Consider the following 19,072-nt stretch of genomic DNA (forward strand, 5'->3'; position numbering starts at 1 on the left):
TGGCCAATTGTGTTTAATTCCGCAGAGGTGTCCATTAATATGAGGGCAGATTGAGCGCTGTTGTCTACATTTATTTTAAGGTCATCCCATACGAATAGGAGTACTGATTCCATCCCTCTCATTAATCTGAAGCCAACTAGCGAGTGGTAGAGTATTCCATTTGTTTCAACGTAGATAAGTAGGATTTTGTATGCCTGGTTCTCTGGTATCTTCGCCAGGTAGGGCAGGTTTGAATATTGGTCTGTAATTGCTGGGATCTTCCGAACATATATATATATATATCAGTAACAGGGAGCATTGTGTGTGCTCTGGTGGAGTACTTTGAAACGAAATTTAATTTAGAGGTAATTAAGCCTAATTTAAAGAGGCAGGTTGGAAAAGAGAAAGAACAAGGGGAAAAATAAAAATAACACTGCAGCTTAGGGTGATTTATTGAAAGTGTGGAGGCTAAAAACCAATGAACAAACAGCAACTGTATCAATTGTGGAAAATTAGCAACAAGAGAATGCTTCATTAATATATTGTTTTGATAGCACTGGCATTACAGAACGCTGAAATGCTTTAGCCAAATAAACACTTTACTATCAGACAGGTAGGGGCATGGGAAGGGAAAGATTTTCGCAAGGAATAATCCTCGGGAGGAAGAAAAAGCAATTGTACACAAATCGGAAGTACTTGCGCAAGCAACCAGCTCTAAAGCATGGTGCATTTGCATGAACCAAGATGATCCTGAGACCAATGGCAGAACACCTTCTGTTACACGAACACTGATAACAGAATAGATCTTTTACAATAAACAAGAACCTCATAACCGATCCCATTACTTGAAACACTTCACTCTATCCCTATGTTTTGAGTAATGGCGTTGAAAGACAATAGTATTGTTGAATTTCTTAATATGAAGAAGTTGACTCGTGTGAAATTACACTTTGTATCGATAAGTGTGATGTTGATTTTACATCATCTGGAATAATTACGAATTAAGGACTTGTATTAGAGGTTCAAGAATATGTTTGTCAGTTCAGGCCTTTCAAAATATGAAATCCTCAAGATATCTGCAGAAGGAAGGGCAAAGAGTTAGCTGTTCAATTAATAAACCAGAAAAATATGTCCTAGTATGTGAGAGCAAGGTCAGCCAGTTTGATACAAAAACTGGAATTGACTTCCTGCAAGGTTGAATAATGCCCATGTAAAACATACTTAAAAGATGGTCTACGTGCTTACCTTGCAGAGTGCAGAAAAAGTTGATAAACAATGCTGATGTTATAAAGAGGATTAGATCTCCTATCTTCCTAATACATGAAACATGGTTAATAGAAACTTCCCATTATGAGTGCTATATCATATACTTTAACTCTACTCGCAAGGAGTTTTGTAATTGCAAGGCATACGTTAGTTTTCAACAACTGATTAGCAGATTTTGCTAATTAAATGTTTCTTGATTAGCAAACAGACTTATTTGATTAGCAATTCCGTACTATTATTTTTAATGTCATCAGAAATAATTTCTACCAAAGACCTAAAATGAGCAATAGTCCAGCCTTCGTCTGTACCTCTAAAGTAAAACATTTAGATATGATAAAAAGGCTCTGAAAAAAGGTTTTTTTTGCAATGCTCAAAAAGGTTTTTTTTGCAATGCTCTGTGCAGCTGGGTGCAGTCGGTGTTGCACAGGACAGTGTCCTGTACACTATATGCTTGCCCAATCATTTGCTGGGTAAAGAGAAGTCCAGAAGTGTCATGAATCAAAGTTCAATGTTATATGATATGGCATTTGTAACGCGCCTATACTCAAGTGTTTCAAGGAAACGAATGTTAAAGGAAAGTCATAGCTGGAGACTAAATATGTTGTATGGTGTTGTGGCAGGTAGTGTAATTTTCAACTTCAGGACTATTTGCTCTCTGTTCTGCCATCTGGGGTGCTGATACCTTTGTTTATTTGTAGGGGATACCAGGATTTGCATAACTCATGCTTCCTTTAAACAGAGGCGCCTTGCTGGGGGATGGGGATAGCAGGATATCGTCAGCGTATAGCGTAATGATCTCTAGCTTACTCTCACGCATTATTCCGCATTTACTATATCGAGCCCTGAGTAGATCTGCTAGAGGTTCAATCACTAAAGCAAATAAAAGGGGGGCGGGGGGAGTGGGCAGCCTTGACGGGTGCCCCCTAGTAGTTCCATCAGCTCTGATAATGTGCCGTTTATATTTATCCTAGCATAGGGGCGTGTATAGAGGAACCTGACCCATTTAATAAAGTTAGGGCTGAACCCATAATTTTGCAGAACCATAAATAGGAAGAGCCAGTATACCGTGTGGAAGGCCTTTTGCATATCTGAGACTGCCACGGCTTGTAGATCGCTGGGTATCTTTGCTAGAATTTTGTGGCAGCGTCTAATAACAGTTGCTGTGGATCTGCCCGTTATGAATCCCGCTTGGTCTTCACGGACCATGTACGGCATCAGTGGCGTTAGTCGCGTGGCCAGGATCTTTGCAAAGAACTTAGTGTCTGTATTTATTAATGACAGTGGCCTGTAAGAGCCGCAGTCTTCGGGGGGCTTCCCTGGTTTGAGCAGTAGCGTGATGACCGCTTCTCTGGTGGTTTCAGGTAGCTCTCCTTTTCCTAGGGACTCCGACCAGACAGCTAGTAATTTGGGGACAAGGAGTTGTGAGAACTCTTTATAGAATTCTGCACCAAGGCCGTCAGTGCCCGGGGCTTTCCCATTGGGCAGTGCCTTTATGGCTTCAGCTATCTCTGCTTCAGTGATCAGGGTTTCTAGGGCCTCGCTAGTGGCATCTGATAGGAGTGTCGTTGGTATCTGTTCTAAGTATTGATCTATCTCTTGTTCTGTGGTGGTGCTCTGAGGCGAGTAGAGACGTTTGTATAAGTCAAAGAATGCCCCCTCAATCTCTAATTGCTCTGTGGTCACTGACCCTTCACTCCTTGTTATACATGGAATGCCCATTGGCCCTTGTACCATCCTAGCCAAAAGTCTACCCGGGCGTTCTTGTTCCCCATATCGCTGCTCTGCTACGGGCCGATAAAAGTAGGGGATCTCGCGGTCAGCAGTTTCTCTAAATTCATCTATCTTGGTTTTGATAGCAAGCCCCAGTTGTGCAGACGACGCCTGTGCGTACTGATCTTCCAAATGGGCGATGTCTTTTTCCAATTGCGCTATATCCCTGCGAATGTCCCTTAGTACACCGAATTCGGTTGACGTTGCAGTGCCCCCGATGCACACCTTTAACGCCTGCCACAGCACCGATTAGCTGGAGAACGAACCTTCATTTATCTGAAAACATTCCTGGATATGGAGTTAGTGATGACTTGTAGGCCTGGTCTTGTAATGCTGCCGGTTTGAACCTCTAGGGGGGCCTGTTTATTTTAATGTCTGGGATTTGCATTGTTATCTGAATAGGTGAGTGGTCTGAGTATGTCCTCAGATAAGTGTGTGTGTTGGTGACCCAGCCTAGTGCCTCGTGGGATAATAGCCATACGTCTATCCTAGAGTGCATATCATGCACCGAGGAATAAAATGTGTACAAGTGTTTGGCTCCATTCAACGAGTGCCACACGTCCCTAAGTCCCAGATCGGCCATGTGGGTGAGTATTTTTTGGGCTGCCTTAGTAAGTTTTTGCAGCTGATCCGATGTGCGGTCGAGCTGGATGTAGAATGGCGTTTATATCACCACCACACACTAAGTGGGCCGTGGGAAAATAAGCTAATTTCCCGAACAGTGTGGAGTAAAAGTCGGGATCATCCACGTTTGGGCCATATGTTTAGCAACACCGCCTCTCTATCTTGAAGGGTACTATGGACCATAACAGATCTATGTCTCAGGGTTGCTACTTCCCTTGCGTGACTTGAATATGATGTGTAGTAGTGGTGAGTACCCTAGTTGGGGGCCAACTTCTCAGCTTAATGCCCTAGCAGGTGAGTTTCCTGTAGGAACACTATCTTAGGGCCCAGCCTGGTAATGTATGCCATCATTTTCCTTCTTTTTATCGGTGATGCCAGCCCACGGACGTTCCAGCTCAACATGGTTATATTCTCTTTGTTCGTCTTAGCCATCATCTCGTAACCACATTAGTTGATGTGTGACCTGTTCACTCCCCACCATGTGTGTGTCTGAATGCTGTTGCAGTACCTGTGTGCTTTTAACTGTAACTCCCCCCCTTCCCCTACTGGTTTCCCAACAAGCTTTTTCCCTGTCTCACCCTCATAGTTACCCAGACTTTAACTATGCCCTTCTGCCCATCCCCTTTCCCTCCCATGTCTTAAATGTGCACCTGCAACAGGGGTGCTGCTGCGACGCTCAACGCCGGAACGCTTAGTATTCATGGCCTTCACGGCCGGTCCTGCTTGCTGTTACTTGAACCCATGTTGAATGGTGGGAACATACTCTTAATTTAGTGCAGATCTTATCGGTATTAGACGTGCTCCCATGAAGAGGCATCTTGCCCCCTCACCATTATTCGCTCTTCACGTTATGTAGCCGTGTGCTCCTTAGAGGTTCAGGCTACATCCCCATTCCGTCGGACGGGATGCTGGTAATGAGATGTTGGCTTCAACGAAGCTTGCCGCCTCTTCCGGAAATGTATAAAAATAGGTTTTATTTTGGTATTGTAGCCTTAGCCTGGCAGGGTAGAGCATTGCATAGGGAATGTTATGCTTGCGTAGTATTTCTTGACCCCGGTGAAGGAGCGTTGTTCTTGCTGTACTGCCAGCGTGTAATCAGGGAATATGCGTATAGTGTTGGCCTCTCATCTTAATTCCTGTTTTTCCCCAGCCGCTTTCAGTATAAAGTCTCTGTCCCTGTAGTTCATCATACGTGCTCTGATTGGTCTTGGGAAGGCTCCAGGCTTGGGTTTAGGTGCCAGTGATCTGTGTGCTCGCTCCACTACGAACATGGGCGACCAACCCGGGTCTCCCAACAGGTCACGCAGCAGTTTCTCTACTGCTTGCTCCATGGGCCCTTTCAGTGCTTCTTCTGGCATACCAATTATGCGTATGTTGCGTCGTGATCTAGCTTCCTAATCCTCGCACTTTATTTTGACCATCCCTAGTTCCTTCGCCAATGTTGTCAGTTCTTTTTATCGCTTCCAGCGCATCTTCTGTGTTGCTCATTCGGGTCTTGGCCTCTGTGATGCGGCTTGTAGTCTTGTCTAATTGTTTCTTGATAGATGCTACATTGGCTGTTATGCCATCAAGTTTCTCGTTGAGAGAGGTGAATCCCTGTTGCATAGCCGCAAAGACTGCCTGTGGGTCCATCGCAGCGGTCGTTGTTGGTGTCCGTGGTTGTGGCATTGGTTCTGTTGACATAGTGGTCTTGATCACCTTCGTTGCTGTGGTGAACTCTTCTATAGCGCCTTTCCCCTTTTTCGGACCTGGGCCCTTAGGCATCGTCTTGTATTAGCTCTGGGGTTCAGTGTTACGCCTGTCCTCCCTCATGGTGGTCTGGTGTCTTATGCCGGGATTGTGGAGATTGTCTGGTGACCTTGAACGCGTTGGGCACAATGGAACGGTATCGTTAACGAGCCATCTTTGCTCTCACCTCTCAAAAAGGAACCAAGGCTAAAGAAGTTACCCTCTTGTCGGCAGCTGCTTACACACTTCATTCCGCTATATTTAGAGAGGTATGACCCGTGTTGTGACCACCGTCACTAAGCTTGTGGTGATATCGCTCAGGATCGTGTATTCAAGCCCAACAGTCCAGATTTTGATTTATTCCACCCCGTTGAGCACCGGTACCTTGTTCTCTGAGATCTGTCTGGAAGATGTAACTAGCAGGATGCCAAGGTGGAGTCGTCGTTCCCAGCTTCCTCGCCCCTCTGGTGTGGGTTTAGATGTCCAATTCTTGGGTAGTGTGCCGTGTTTTGGAGTGTCAGCCAGCACACCTAGCTATGTAGGTGTATCTTTGCTGCGTGTGTTGATGACATTGCACTATTTCATTCCCGGGGTGCCTCTCCGTTATGGCTTTGGGTTTTCTCGTGGGGTCCCCACAGACCTCCAGGAGGGGGCCGTCACAGAAGAGCTTCCAATTGCTGGAGTGTCTTTTGGACACAGCTATTGCTGTCATTTTGCACAATTGGGCGCAGCGTCTTAGGTTTAATATTGTGATGAAACGTGAACGTGTTGCCCACTGTGCTCTGATGTGGATGTTTTGAGGCTGTTTTGTGACCCCCACACATGGTCTCAAAGCTTGTGGGCTGTTATCTCATAGTTCCAATTGCCCGCGTACTGGGCGAGCCATGTCCTCTGGGTCCTTAATGTGCCCACGATGCGCGGTCTCCCAGTGCCTCACGTGTTGCAATGACCGTGTTTTTGGGCAAGTAGGCTGATTTAAAGTTAGTGCCCAGTGTGGCGAGGCTTGAGGGCGAGTGGGCAGCGGGTCCTCTTCTGGTGCGGGATATTATCTTGCACAATTAGAGGCCTCTGCCTCCCCCTCTCCTTACCGCTGCTTGTGTTCCTGTTCCGGAGGGGGAGTCGCGGTTCCCTAGGCAGTGTTGTGGGTGGCCTCGTTGGATCAGCAGGTGCTCTACGTGAAACGGAGCGCCTGCGACCGTCCGTGCCAAGACCCCAGGCACGGAGCACACCGGCCTCTATAGCAGCTCTCCCACAGCCGGGCTCCTCCTCCCGCACCGCAGCCGGGAGAGCGGGTAGTGCATGCTGATCACACGCAGCAGTTCGGGACGGCAAAACTCCTGAAATAAACCCCGAACAAAGTCCAAACTCGGGCACTTTATCCTTGAGGACACACTGTGTTTCCGGCGATTTACGTGCAGAACCGGACCAATTTGAAGATTATCTGATTGGAGTGGCTCAGGAGCACACAAGAGCAGCCATTTTGCTGCATGCGCAACCACGCCCCCCGTGGATATCTGTTTCAGGGTAGCTGGTATAAAGCAACATGGTGATGAGATATGTCAAGGTGTTTGAGTTCAGCTTATGGGTTATGTGCCAGATGCACAGATGTATGTAACCAGCAGGTTATGGAACTAGGTTTTCCCTCAAAAGCATATGGTTGTGTGACCATGTACATTTTCAAAGTGTTCACTCGTCAATAGGATGCACCTTGCACTACAAAATGAAATATTGTTGACCCTGAGATTTAGACACTACACTTTACTGAAGAATATGGAGACAATGCAAGGTTTTAGAGTAGAAGTACTGTAATTATGCATTATGTAACGTCACATTTCTAGGAATGGAATTGCTGGACTGTCTTTAAAAAAATAAATAAATAAATTAATAGATACTCGTATGCGCCAAACAGAATATAGCTAGCTTAATGAAAATATCATGCCGATTTACTTTATAGCTTTTCTTGGTTAACACACCCATACAGGCCTTTAGCTCTTAAGAGTGTGGAGGAGATTGCTGGTGCACTCTCTCCATTAGCGCCTTGAACTTACAGTGAACAGAGAAGAGGGGGTAGGGAAAGCACTGTGGACAAGAGAGCAATGCAGGGTGAGCTGTGTTTTCTTTAAATAGGGTAATTTAAATAGCTAGCTGTGCTACATATCTGTCAATTTGATTAGCAAACCTACATAATTACATAGCAAATTGCTATACGACACTGCTTATTTTATGCCTTGAATTGGTATTAATAACATGTATAAATCTAACAGAATTTTTAGAACAGAGAATTGGGAAGCATTTGTTAGTGGTGACATTCAGTTATAAAATACCCAGTCGAAATGAGAGAAAGGTTTCTTAATTTGTATATTCCCCTGGAGCTTCAGAACTTGAGAAGATTGCATATAAACATTGTTTTGGTATTAGAAAAATGGACTGAGCTGTTTCCAGATGGTTTAGTTATTTGTGGGGGGTGATCGTAACACTAAATACCCAGTCGTAATACACACTGGATGCAATTTTTCTGCATAAATCAACAAATTGCAATGGATTATTCCATGCAAGTCCCTTCCATGTATAGGGTATGATCATGCGGAAGGGGAAGAGTTTGATATGCCTTACCAGGTGAATCACAAGGTGTGATGCATATAGTAAAACGGCCATAGATTATTTGTTGTCAGTAAAAATCCTGGGAACAGTTTGATATTAAGATGTATTAAAACTACCCAAAGTGCTAATATTTTTCTATATCAAGTAGTGATATTGGTGTCCTGGGGATTTTGCCCCAAAATAAGAAAATTGTTTGGTCAGATCATATTCAAAGCCTCTTTAGTAGTTTAATAGATCAACAATTGAGAGAATGGGCTCTTGTTTTATGGGACTGATTTTGACACGTTGGTTCAACAATATGTAGACCAAATTAAAAAGTGGACTGAACACATTGTCAGTTCGATCTAAATGGATATTAGTTGCCAGCTCAAAACTGATTTATACTTGGGATCCACTTGTTCAAGAGCGAAAAAAATGAATGAGAAAACCGATAGCCAAAGAACAACATTTCAAATTTGAAAAATCTGTTCTTCTTGCCAAATAGCGTTTTACCTAATTATGATTTCTTTTTTGAAGTTCTAAAAAGACTGAAGAGATCTCAGGCTCCTGGATCAGATGGGGATATCTCATATTGCTATTAACACAACATTTTGGGCTAAATTATTTTACTCCCTTTCAGAAATGTGTTAGGGATGAGACAATTACAACACAATAAGGGAACAATATCCTGAATTAGTTGGACCAAAAAGGAACCCTGATATGGAATACAACAGGAGAGAACACAGGGGTTGAGTGCATACAAAGGATACCGTAGGATAGGATAAGGTTCTATCCAGGGTCTGATTGGCCCCTCGGCCTTTCGGCCCATGGCCCGGCCGAAATCGTGCCTGGGGAGTGGGGGACGGTTTCTGAGCATGAATGGGCCGGTTGCCGGTTTGGAAGAAAAAAAAATGGGGGAAAAAAAAAAATTTAGGTCGATAAAGGAGTACCAACACAGGTTGGGTGATATTGTATGCATATTTGTTCTATAAAAAAAATCTTAAGCGTAAGTGCTATACAATAACATATTATCATTTGGCCTTGGACGTCTGCTTGGATTCACAGTAATTTAGTGTACTTAGTAACAATGCTATTTGATGCCATTTCCTGTTTTGTCAAAGGGTGAAAGGTTGTGTTTCATCGCTTCCTGGGATGTCACTTTGGGGTGGGATCAAATGACATCACTTCTGGTGATGTCATCAGAGGTCAAGGGTCGGGAGGTGAGGGGTGGCCCACTTTTTTTTGGGTGACCGGTCCTATTTCTTGTCCCAGTCCGACCCTGGTTCTATCTACCACTACCTATAACCCCTCTACTGCTAGGTTTGCGCTGGTGTGCCGCTTATCTAAAGGTATACAGAAAATGGAATGGAATAAATTACCAAAATTCTAGTATGCACCCGGAACCAGACGTGTTCAAAGGTTGGGATAGTCTCCTGTTGGCAAGACATTGTCATCCATGCTGTCTAATTCTATGCAGGGTGAGACGAGACAAGCAGTAATAAAAACAATGTTAAGAAACACTGTTAGAAAACACACACTTAAGGTCAGTCTACTCACTGTAAATATACAATTTTAATGACCTGTAGTGCTAAAACAATGTGTGATGATGTTAATAAAAGATAATCAAAGTTATCAATAAAACAGGTGATGTAAGGACCCAAAATGTGTAAGTGAACCTACAACTTGTTAACTCTTAATGTTTCATTCATGAAACTGTTGAAGCCAAAATAAAGTTTGTGTGGGGAGACACCTAAGGAAAGGTACCCACTCTTTGTGGAAGCAAGAACATGTCACTCCCTTTAGTTCTAAATCGTCTACCGGTTTCGTTGGTATTTGTGACTTTAACCACTTTCTTCAGGACAGTCTTCGTGTCATTACAGCTATGTCTGGAATGTTAAGGAAGGATTTCAGAATGCTTCAACCCTCCTTAACTGTACTGCCGTGAGGCCCGTGGACAGGTTAGTGGCCCTATGGTATTGAGGTGCGCGTGTTCATCAGTAAATGCGGAGGCATAAATGTGAAGGGACTCGTTGCCTCTAGCTGCAGCCTTACGGATAATGAAGGCCGGAAGGAACACTTGAGCAGATGCGGCCCATGTCCCTGTGTGAGGTCAGCCGTACAAATCCTCGTAAACCGGGATCTCGTAGCAAAGATCTGGATTTGATGAGAAAATCCCTAGTTCTTGGCAAGAGACCAGACATCGCAATTTTTAAAAAGGAAAAAGATGTGCCAAGTAATTCGCGATTTATAGCCCTTTTAGATGGTGTGAGAAAGATGTACGCTGCCATTTAACGTATTGAAAGAATGGACTAAATAAAGCAAACTTTTTACTAAGAATCAAATAGGCTTCCGGTAAAACATTTCTATCTCCCATAAACTAATGGTGTTTAAAGCACTTACCAAAACTTCTATGAAGAAAGATCTCACTTCCCCTTTGTATGTGGCTTTATTGACATTTCCTCAGCTAAAAATCTTATTTGTCAAGAGTGCTGCTGGAGGAAACTGCAAAGGGGTAGCTGGGTAGAAAAGTGCATCACAGCTCTGTTTTCCAGTAGTAGAATTAAGATCCAATTGGCTATTCTGGACAATATGGCTAGGGGCATTTAGACAAATGAGTGGCTGAAACAATGTTGTATACTGGTGCCTTTTCTTTTTAATGTCTATTTGGCAGATCTGCAAGTAGAACTGGATAAAGCTAGGATAGTACCCACCAAGATTGGTAAAATTCAGGTGGCTTGGACAGTAAATGCTGATAAAATTGTGCTTTTTTTGTCACACTGCTGCAAGCAGCGTTAACCGGGTTGAAAGATTATGCAAATGTAAATCACCTAAACGATGGCCATGATTTTTTAGAATTAAGTATCTACCAATAAATAGATTTGGAAATTAATAAATTTAGCCCTGGAGTTGGTCCCTGAATATTGCTATTTGGGAATGGAGGTCAGGAATACAATTTCATATAAACATGGGTTAAGAAAGCGCAAAAGGAAATCGGCTTAGCGGCCTCTCTTAGAACCCTCGATAAGTTACATGGGGGGTTACTCAACAATACAGATGCGCACATTATTTAAACAAAAGTACGTACCAACAGTGTTCTATGGCATGGAAAGCATTGCGCAACATAATAAGCACTCTTTTAATTGGCTTCAAGCACGATTTTGGAGCCTGACTTTAGGGTTATCTCATAGTGTTCACTTACAACTGATAAATTGTGAACTAGAAATAACAATAAGTGCGGGATTCAGAATACATAGGTAGTTTCTTATTGAAGATCATGAATCTAAGAATCTAATACGGAACTAATAAATATTAACTTAAACTAAGCCTTTTTTAAATCATTGATTACATTCTTTAGAGAGACTATCCGTTGTAAAGATTACAAATGTAAAAATAAAGGCAAATGTTTAGGATTGGAATACAAATGTAGATCATTTGATCTCATTGAAACAAACTAGGGAATATCTTGGATGTCTTCCTCTATGCACATTCCTACTTATAACAATATCCAAATAGAGAACATGGGAGGTTATATTGATGACCTTTCGTATGAACCAGTTAAAAACCTGTGACATTATAGTGCCTAGGTCACACATTGAAAGAAGAAAGCGATTCTGTAGAATATGTAATGACTCTGCCCCCCTCCCCCAAATGTTAAAACAATTGTATATGAACTGTAAAGCAAGTGCTGAGTGGAAAGCTGGTAGATTTGTTCATGACAGTGTGTGTGTCCTCTGAATGTTTATGGCTGATATGTATGAATGGATGTCAGTTAACTCTAATCCTCCCAATTAGCTCTTTTTGGAAGGAGCTGGCGAGAGGTTTCTACTTGGTAGACAGAACTTGGAAAGAATAAACATTAATTTTTAACTGTTAATTTTAAGTGTGTATTTTAGTTGAAGTATACTTTTTTTTTAACATGCATAGGGTTTTGATTGTAAACCAAATGTACATATAATTAAAAAAAATAAAGCAAATGACTTCTTTCCTGGTAGTCCCTTGCTGAATAACTATCCTATTCAACAGTTTTTAAAAATAAATAATTCTTTGTTCTTGATTTTAAGACGATGGTTTTGACCTTCAGAGTGAGACTGATGGGGAAATGGAAGGTGACCGGATGCTGGGCCTAAGCCTCCCACTAGAGCCTGACTTCCAAAATATATCTCTGCAGGAGGTTGTGGATGTCGGTTGTCCTGAGGCCATTCCAGAGGAGGAGCTAGTTCAAAAGGGAAGCACAGGTAAGCGGGAACAATTATTTGTGCAGAACAAGGTGACGCATCACTGTGCAGCCACAGATGGTGATCAGATTTCAAACATTTGGAGTGCAAATCAGGATTAAAACGGATCTTGTTTGTTTTGAGTATATTTATGTTGTGCCTCAACTCTGCTCTTGTTGCTCTTTCAGATCCTATAATTTATTCTAAACGCTTGTCATTTTGTTCCAAATTCCTTTAACTAATTGTTGCGTCTTAATATTGTCCCTATTGTCATGTCTTTAATATTGTCCCTTTCTTCTTTTAATCGGCTCTATTTCAAGCTTTCTGTAAACTTCGATTTAAAAATGAGAATGCAGGATTTCCTCCGACTGAATTTCTTTACCCCTTACATGCATTTTAATTACATGACTGGAAGGGGTTTTTGATTCATGCCCATTTTACTATTAATTATGTCAGAGTGGGAGAAGAAAACAGCCAGAATACAAGTGATGGATTCTTTTGTGTGGATTCAAACTCAAAATATTTTTATGTTGCTAATATGTGTTCTACTTGAAAAGAAAAGATTAATGTTTCAACAGTGAGCATTGCTTCCAAGCTGTTACCTTATGCATGAATTCTTAATTTTCACTAAGTTTATAAGAAAGGTAGGAATACTCTATCGGCCAACAAAACAGTGCAGGTTTTTAAAGGCAAAAAACAGGAGCTCTTGCAGCAAAAGATACTTGTTTATAAACAAAGGTGATGCAGTGGTTTATGGGGTCCCAATTGGTTGAGTGGGCCCATGCTATTCGATATCTGGGAATCTATCTAACACTGTGTCAATTGCTATGAGGACATCAACGCTGAAGGCTAAAATATCTCCTCTGCTGTCCCATATGAAGCGGATTACGAAGACGCTCCAGATTTTCAATTCTTCCAGCTTTGAAATATTACTTGGGGAAGATCAAGCCCGTTTTGGTCTACGGATTAGATATGGCCTCTTTAAATCTTGTTCCTTGCTTGAATTCCATGCAAGGTTCCCTGTGGAAAAAGGTGTTGGGGCTTGCCCCTTCAATCCCAAATGTGGTTATTCGCCATGAGTTGAATTTCATTTCCCTCCAGGCCAGGTTACATTGGAGACAGTTACTTTCTTATTCCGAGGTTCTTAGTCTTTCGTCCAACTCCCTGTATGTTGATCTGAATCAAGTTATGGTTCAATGTTCTGTACTTTTTGTCTCCTCTTTCAGGGATAAAATGTTTAAACTATTGGAATGGATTGTTTTCACAGAGTCTGAATTAATTAGAAATCCAGACCCTTTAAAATGTCAATTGTTTAGAGATGACTGGAGGCTCATGCTTGAAAACCCTGTTTAACTATTCATTGGGAGTATGTTGGGTTACTGTGCCGTTCTGGACAGCTGTCTGTTCATCTCAAATGTTTTCCTTGTTCTAAGGCCTGCAAAGTTTTCTTAAGATTCAGATTGAACCAATTCCAAACGAGGGAAAGAACCAAGAAATGATCCACTATTTGCACAGAAAGTCTCCATAAAGAGGTCTGTCGTTTTTGTGAGGGAACCACCACCAATGAAACGTTAAAATACTGGATTCTGTATGGTAATTACCTTAGTTCGATAGGAGCACCATGTTTCCAAGGGGAATTTGACAGTTTGAACACAGAATGCTCATGGGAATTGTTTTGGTCACGTCTCATGGGTGGTGAGAACCTATCACTCACTATTGAACTTGTCGTATGTTGACTGAAATTGAAAGGTATTAAATTCTGTAGGTATGTCTTTGTAACAAACCTATAGGGCCTGTATGGTAAATGAAAGTTTGTGTACTGTGTGCAAATGATTCTTTTTTTAACACTGTATTTAATTTGTGTAAGGTTTTATGTAAACAAGATCACAAAAATAAGACGGGCAATAAAAGGTGGCCCAGGAGGACGCAGGGACAATATTCACACTTCTACATGAGTTAGGTTTATCCATCAACCAAAAGACCTTTCTGACCCACTCAACTCCTGTGGTGCTATGCTAGATATATAGACTGGCAGCCAAGTTTTATTTTCAGTAAAGTTGTGAGTGGTCTAGGGCTACAATGAGTCGACCCAGTGCAAAATACAATAATTCAAGTTAGACTGTAAGTAAGGGCCTAGTAAATAACTGTATTTTGATATAGATACACACTAAGCATATAAAGGTAAATATATTCAATGAAAACCATATATAAGATATATATTTCTGAGGCTTTTGGATCTGCTTAGATCACATGCTATGCATATGCCGACATTTAGTGGTAGCCGCGAAGCATTACACTTTGTTTTCGAAACTCGGAAAAGGAACGTCGACAGGGCGTGCCAATCATACTATCCCTAGTGTGACGTCCACTGTACCCATATGGTCCTTCACGCATCGAGGTCCCTCAGATTGTTTTTTTTTTTCCGCCATCATAGTCGAAGGCATATTGCAGAGTTCCTTCTTGGCTGACGCCATTACATAGATGTTTAATCTTAGTGTTGCTTTCTGTCCTTTGGACAACTGTTTACTGCAAGATCTCCAGCAACGGCTTCAAGGACAAGACCATCCGTCGACGACAGCGACTCCCATTTCGACAAACCTTTGCCAACGGGCCACGGCCCTGCACAGTAGGGAGAGCGGGGGGTGGTTCATATTCCACTCTCACTAGAGAATGCATATTCCCTGTCATTCATTTATTTCGCTAGGCTGCCATCCTCATATACGATGGAAAACACTCCTTTTAAATTCTGTCCTTCCTCTAACAAGAAATTTCCTTGGAAGGATTTGCACTGGGTGTATAAAATTTGCCTCCCTAGGGACCATGCCGAAAAACAGACTTGCAAACTGATCAGGCCAAAAACTTTAAAGGACCGCAAGACTAAGCGCTGAGGCTGCTATGGACGTTGAGGGAGCCTCAAGCGATGGTACCAGGCCAGAACGTCAAAAAACTCCAAATCCTTGATGCCCCTATTTATCAAGGCAAAAGACTCCAAATCTTTGACGCCCCAGGTTACAAAGTCACAGGCTACAAAGAGTAGGGATTACACTACCAGTGAGGCCACTCATTAAGGGGCTATGCATCATAAGCAGGCCCCTGTCCCACAACCTCCACCTATACCTGCTCCACCCACTCCTGACCCTTTGTGTTTCCAAGCTCCTTCAAATGGATGCCAGAACAATTTGATAGGGTCATGATGAGAATGTCCAGTTTTATAAACTTTTTTGACAAACACCCGAACACCCAACCTTCAGGGCTCCTTGCAGAGCAGAATAGCAAGCACACATACTTCAGCCAATAAATCCCGCCTGGACACCACGCAGGCTACCACCTCGTCATATCAGGACTTGGGTCAGGACACATTATTAGAGCACTTGAGTCTCACAAGACCCTGGCTTATACACAGACCCAGAGGACACTGGAGACTTAGACCAATATTATAATGATGACGTATACATCATCTAATCCCCAGACCATACCGACACATCGGTGGCTGTCTCCCTGGGAGACAACCAACTGCAATATAAGGACCTTCTCCTAAAGGCTGGAGATACCCAGGAAGCCCAGGTCGATAAAGACTTTGTGGAAGACATCCTTGGGAATATAAAATCTTCAGCACAGTTTATCCCCTTGCTTCAATCGGTCCAGAGGCCCTCTCTGCTTACCTCTGATCTTACACGGACAGTCAACCCATGCATCGAAAAGATGTTTAGACAAGCCCCTTCAGACCCATTCTACATTAGAGGGCAGCTAAAGCCAGACTCTGTAGTAGTCACCGCCACAACAAAGACAGCGGGAACCCTTCTGGCCTCTGCCGAAGCCACTCCTGACAAGGAGAGTAAGAAAATCTACACCCTGGGCTGGAAAGTAGCTTCCTCGGCTGCCTATCAAACGAGGATAGCTACTAATACCACACTATTAGCCAACTACAATTGCCACATGTGGGACTAGATCGGACAACAAATAGACTCAGTCCCAGAGTCCCTAAAAACAGCTCACACACCATTGCTGAGGGGAAACCGGTAGCAAGCTGTATCGTTTAAAATAACCTGAATGCGGCAGACAACACAGGGAGAATCGTGGCAGAAGGCACACTGATCAAACAACACGCATTGCAGCGTCAATCAGGTTTCAAACTGGAGACCCAGGCTACCCTCTTAAACATGCCCATTGAGCCCAATGCTTTATTTGCCAAAGCAGTTGAGGATGCACTTAAAAGCGCAAAGGAGGAATATGATACCCTCAAATCCCTGGGACAGCTCACTAACAAACCCTCTGGACAGAGAGGAGGTTCAAACTCACGCCGGTTCAGTTGTCAAAACTCCCAGCAGTCCTCTAACTACAACCAGGGTGGGCAAAGTTAGTCCTGGGTTCTTTACAAGGGCAGTCCCCCCAACAGGGTTTTCAAAGAGGCCAAAGACGGTCTAGAAGTAGGGGCAGATCCTCCTCAAGAGGGGGCGTAACCCCTCCTAAGCAGTGACCACCTGCTTTAGGTTCCCTCCCATGCCACTCCAGTAGGAGGTCGTATTTCACATTTTTCCCACGCATGGGAGTCAGACAAGTGGGTACTTTCTACCATGGCGTGGGGGGTGTAGAGGGTATTGCATAGAGCTGATTCAAACACCAGCCAATCACCCGCCAAGAGAAAGACCGACTTCACATGAAGAATGCATCCTGTTGGAAGAAGGCAAAGCACTACTAGTAAAGCACACCATAGAAATCGTCCCGACAAACCAGGTAAACAAGGGTATTTATTCAATGTACTTCCTTGTGATATGATATGGCATTTATAACGCGCCTATGCAGAAGGGAGGGGAGACAGAGGGAGCACAAAAACAACGATCTTACTAGGCCTAGTGACATTCAGTTCTCGCAAGCGCAGGATAGCGGGGAAGGGAGAAGTGCCAGGGTAGGACAAGTGCAGGACAAGGAATTGGGAAACAACAAGTAGTGCAGCCAACAGGTGGCAAGTCCTAGTGTTAGAAGTGCAGACAACAAGTGCCTAATAAGTGTAGGATAGGGGACTGTAGGGTTACAGATACTGACCACAAGTGCAGGGGGTGCTAAGAGGCAATGCAGGTTTGTAGCTGGACAGCTAGGGACCTGGGCCTAAGTTCAGAGGGTTGCCAGGTGACCAGTGCGTGCATCAGACAGGAGATCAGCAGGAGAGAGGAAGAGAGAAGGCAGAAGCTAAGAGGAAGGTCTTGAGGTGCTTCCGGAACTGGAGATGGTTCTGCTCAAGTTTTAGAGAGGCAGTGAGGCTGTTGCAGACTGAGGTACCAGGAAGAAATCGATCTGCCACCAACTTGTTGCTTGGAGAAGCGACTGACCCTTAAGGAGTTGGAGGAGTGAAGAGCTTGAGTAGGAAGCTATTTCGGTAGCGAGAGTTGGAGGTATTGCGCTGCCAGGCCCAGAAAGCCTTGTGGATGATGCAGAGGGTCTTCAACTTGATGCTTGCTGCCACTGGGAGCCAATGAAGAGATTTGAGGCCAAGGACAAGGCTTGCAGTCCTGTTGTGAATGAGTTGTAGAGGACGGAGAGTAGAGGCAGGTAGATTTAGAAAGAGGCTGTTGCAGTAGTCCAGCCTAGGCAGAACCAGAGCTCTGAAGACAGTGAGCTTCTGGGGGAAAGTGAGGAAAGGAAGAATACCTCTGAGGAGTTGCAGCTGGTAGTTTGACTTCTTAGAGATGTCAGAGATGTGAGGAGAGGAGGAGTGGGGAGCTGAAGATGACCCATAGGTTCTTAGCCTCACAGGTAGGAGCAGGAATGGGGCCCAGAGTGGCCGGCCAGAGTGTGAGAGGAAAGGATGGTGCTGGTGAGCCGATGAGGAAGATATGCGTCTTACTGGCATTAAGGCAGAGATCATTGTCGCCACATCACTCCTGGATTGCGGATAGACAATCTGGGATGAGAGAGGTAGAAGAGGCGGCTGAGGGGAGCCCGAAAGCCGCATAGCACTGAAAGTTGGAGCAGAGAGCAGCTATGCAGAGGGCGAGAGGTGCCAGGTATTGGTTGAACAGCCAAGGAGAAAGATTAGACACCTGGGGAACACCACAGGTAGCGAGAGGGAGATGGAGGCAAGGACCAACCCAAGTTGGACCTGGGAGGGTCGGTCAGAGAGAACGGTGGTCAGCCAGGCCAGGGCCTGATCAGTGATACCCAGGTTATCACAGAGCCGGTTGAGCAGGATGGCATGGTCGACAGTATCAAAAGCAGACGATTGATCGTGGAGGATGAGGACAGAAGGATGGTTTGAGAGCAGGTCTTCACGTGCCATGTGCCAAAAAAAACTAACAATGCGCCCTGTCCTAGACCTGCGCCCTGTCCTAGACCTGCGCCCTCCAAACACCTATGCCAAGCCACAACAATTCTGTATGACAATGCTACAGAAGGTAATCCCTTAACAGGGGGGGACTCCATGGCAACCTTGAATATGAAAGATGCATACTTTCATATTTCAATGTTCCCAGGGCACAGAAGATTCTTGCCTTTCAAAATAGCGAACCAACACTACCAATTCAAGGTGCTACCCTTCGGCATAGCCTTCACTCCAAGGGTATTCATCAAGGTACTAGGAGTGGTGGCATCGCACTTAGGCAGAGAATACATTCCCAGTGTTCCCTTATCTGGATGACCGACTGAAAACAGGGGAGTCACCACAAATTTGCAAGTAAGATTCCAAAAGAACAATCCATCTTCTGTTCCAGTTGGGAATGCTCAATCAACAACTAAAAATCAAGTATTGTTCCAAACAAAACAGTTCCTAGGAGCTATCATAATGACAGAAGAGGGGCTAGTTTTTCCATCAAATGAAAGAGTGCAAAACATACTGCTGCAAAAACCTCTGTATCTAGCCGGTCGCCAAATAAGCATACGCAAGGCAATGTGCTTGCTCGGGGTGATGGTTTCATGCA

At 43.8% G+C, this 19,072-nt stretch overlaps 1 protein-coding gene across 4 annotated transcripts in view; it reads left to right on the top strand.

Moving 5' to 3' along the window:
• BAZ2A (bromodomain adjacent to zinc finger domain 2A) overlaps positions 1–19,072 on the top strand; it is a 2,136,751-nt gene that overhangs the window by 385,744 nt on the left and 1,731,935 nt on the right. For all 4 annotated transcript variants that reach the window (XM_069653682.1, XM_069653683.1, XM_069653685.1 and 1 more), the window contains one exon: positions 12,009–12,182. In XM_069653682.1, the coding sequence (XP_069509783.1) occupies positions 12,009–12,182 (174 nt within the window). The remainder of the gene's footprint in view (positions 1–12,008; positions 12,183–19,072) is intronic.

This window comes from Ambystoma mexicanum, chromosome 3q (genome assembly GCF_040938575.1).
Source record: "Ambystoma mexicanum isolate Mex_15411 chromosome 3q, UKY_AmexF1_1, whole genome shotgun sequence".
In the NCBI taxonomy this organism is placed as follows: Eukaryota; Metazoa; Chordata; class Amphibia; order Caudata; family Ambystomatidae; genus Ambystoma; species Ambystoma mexicanum.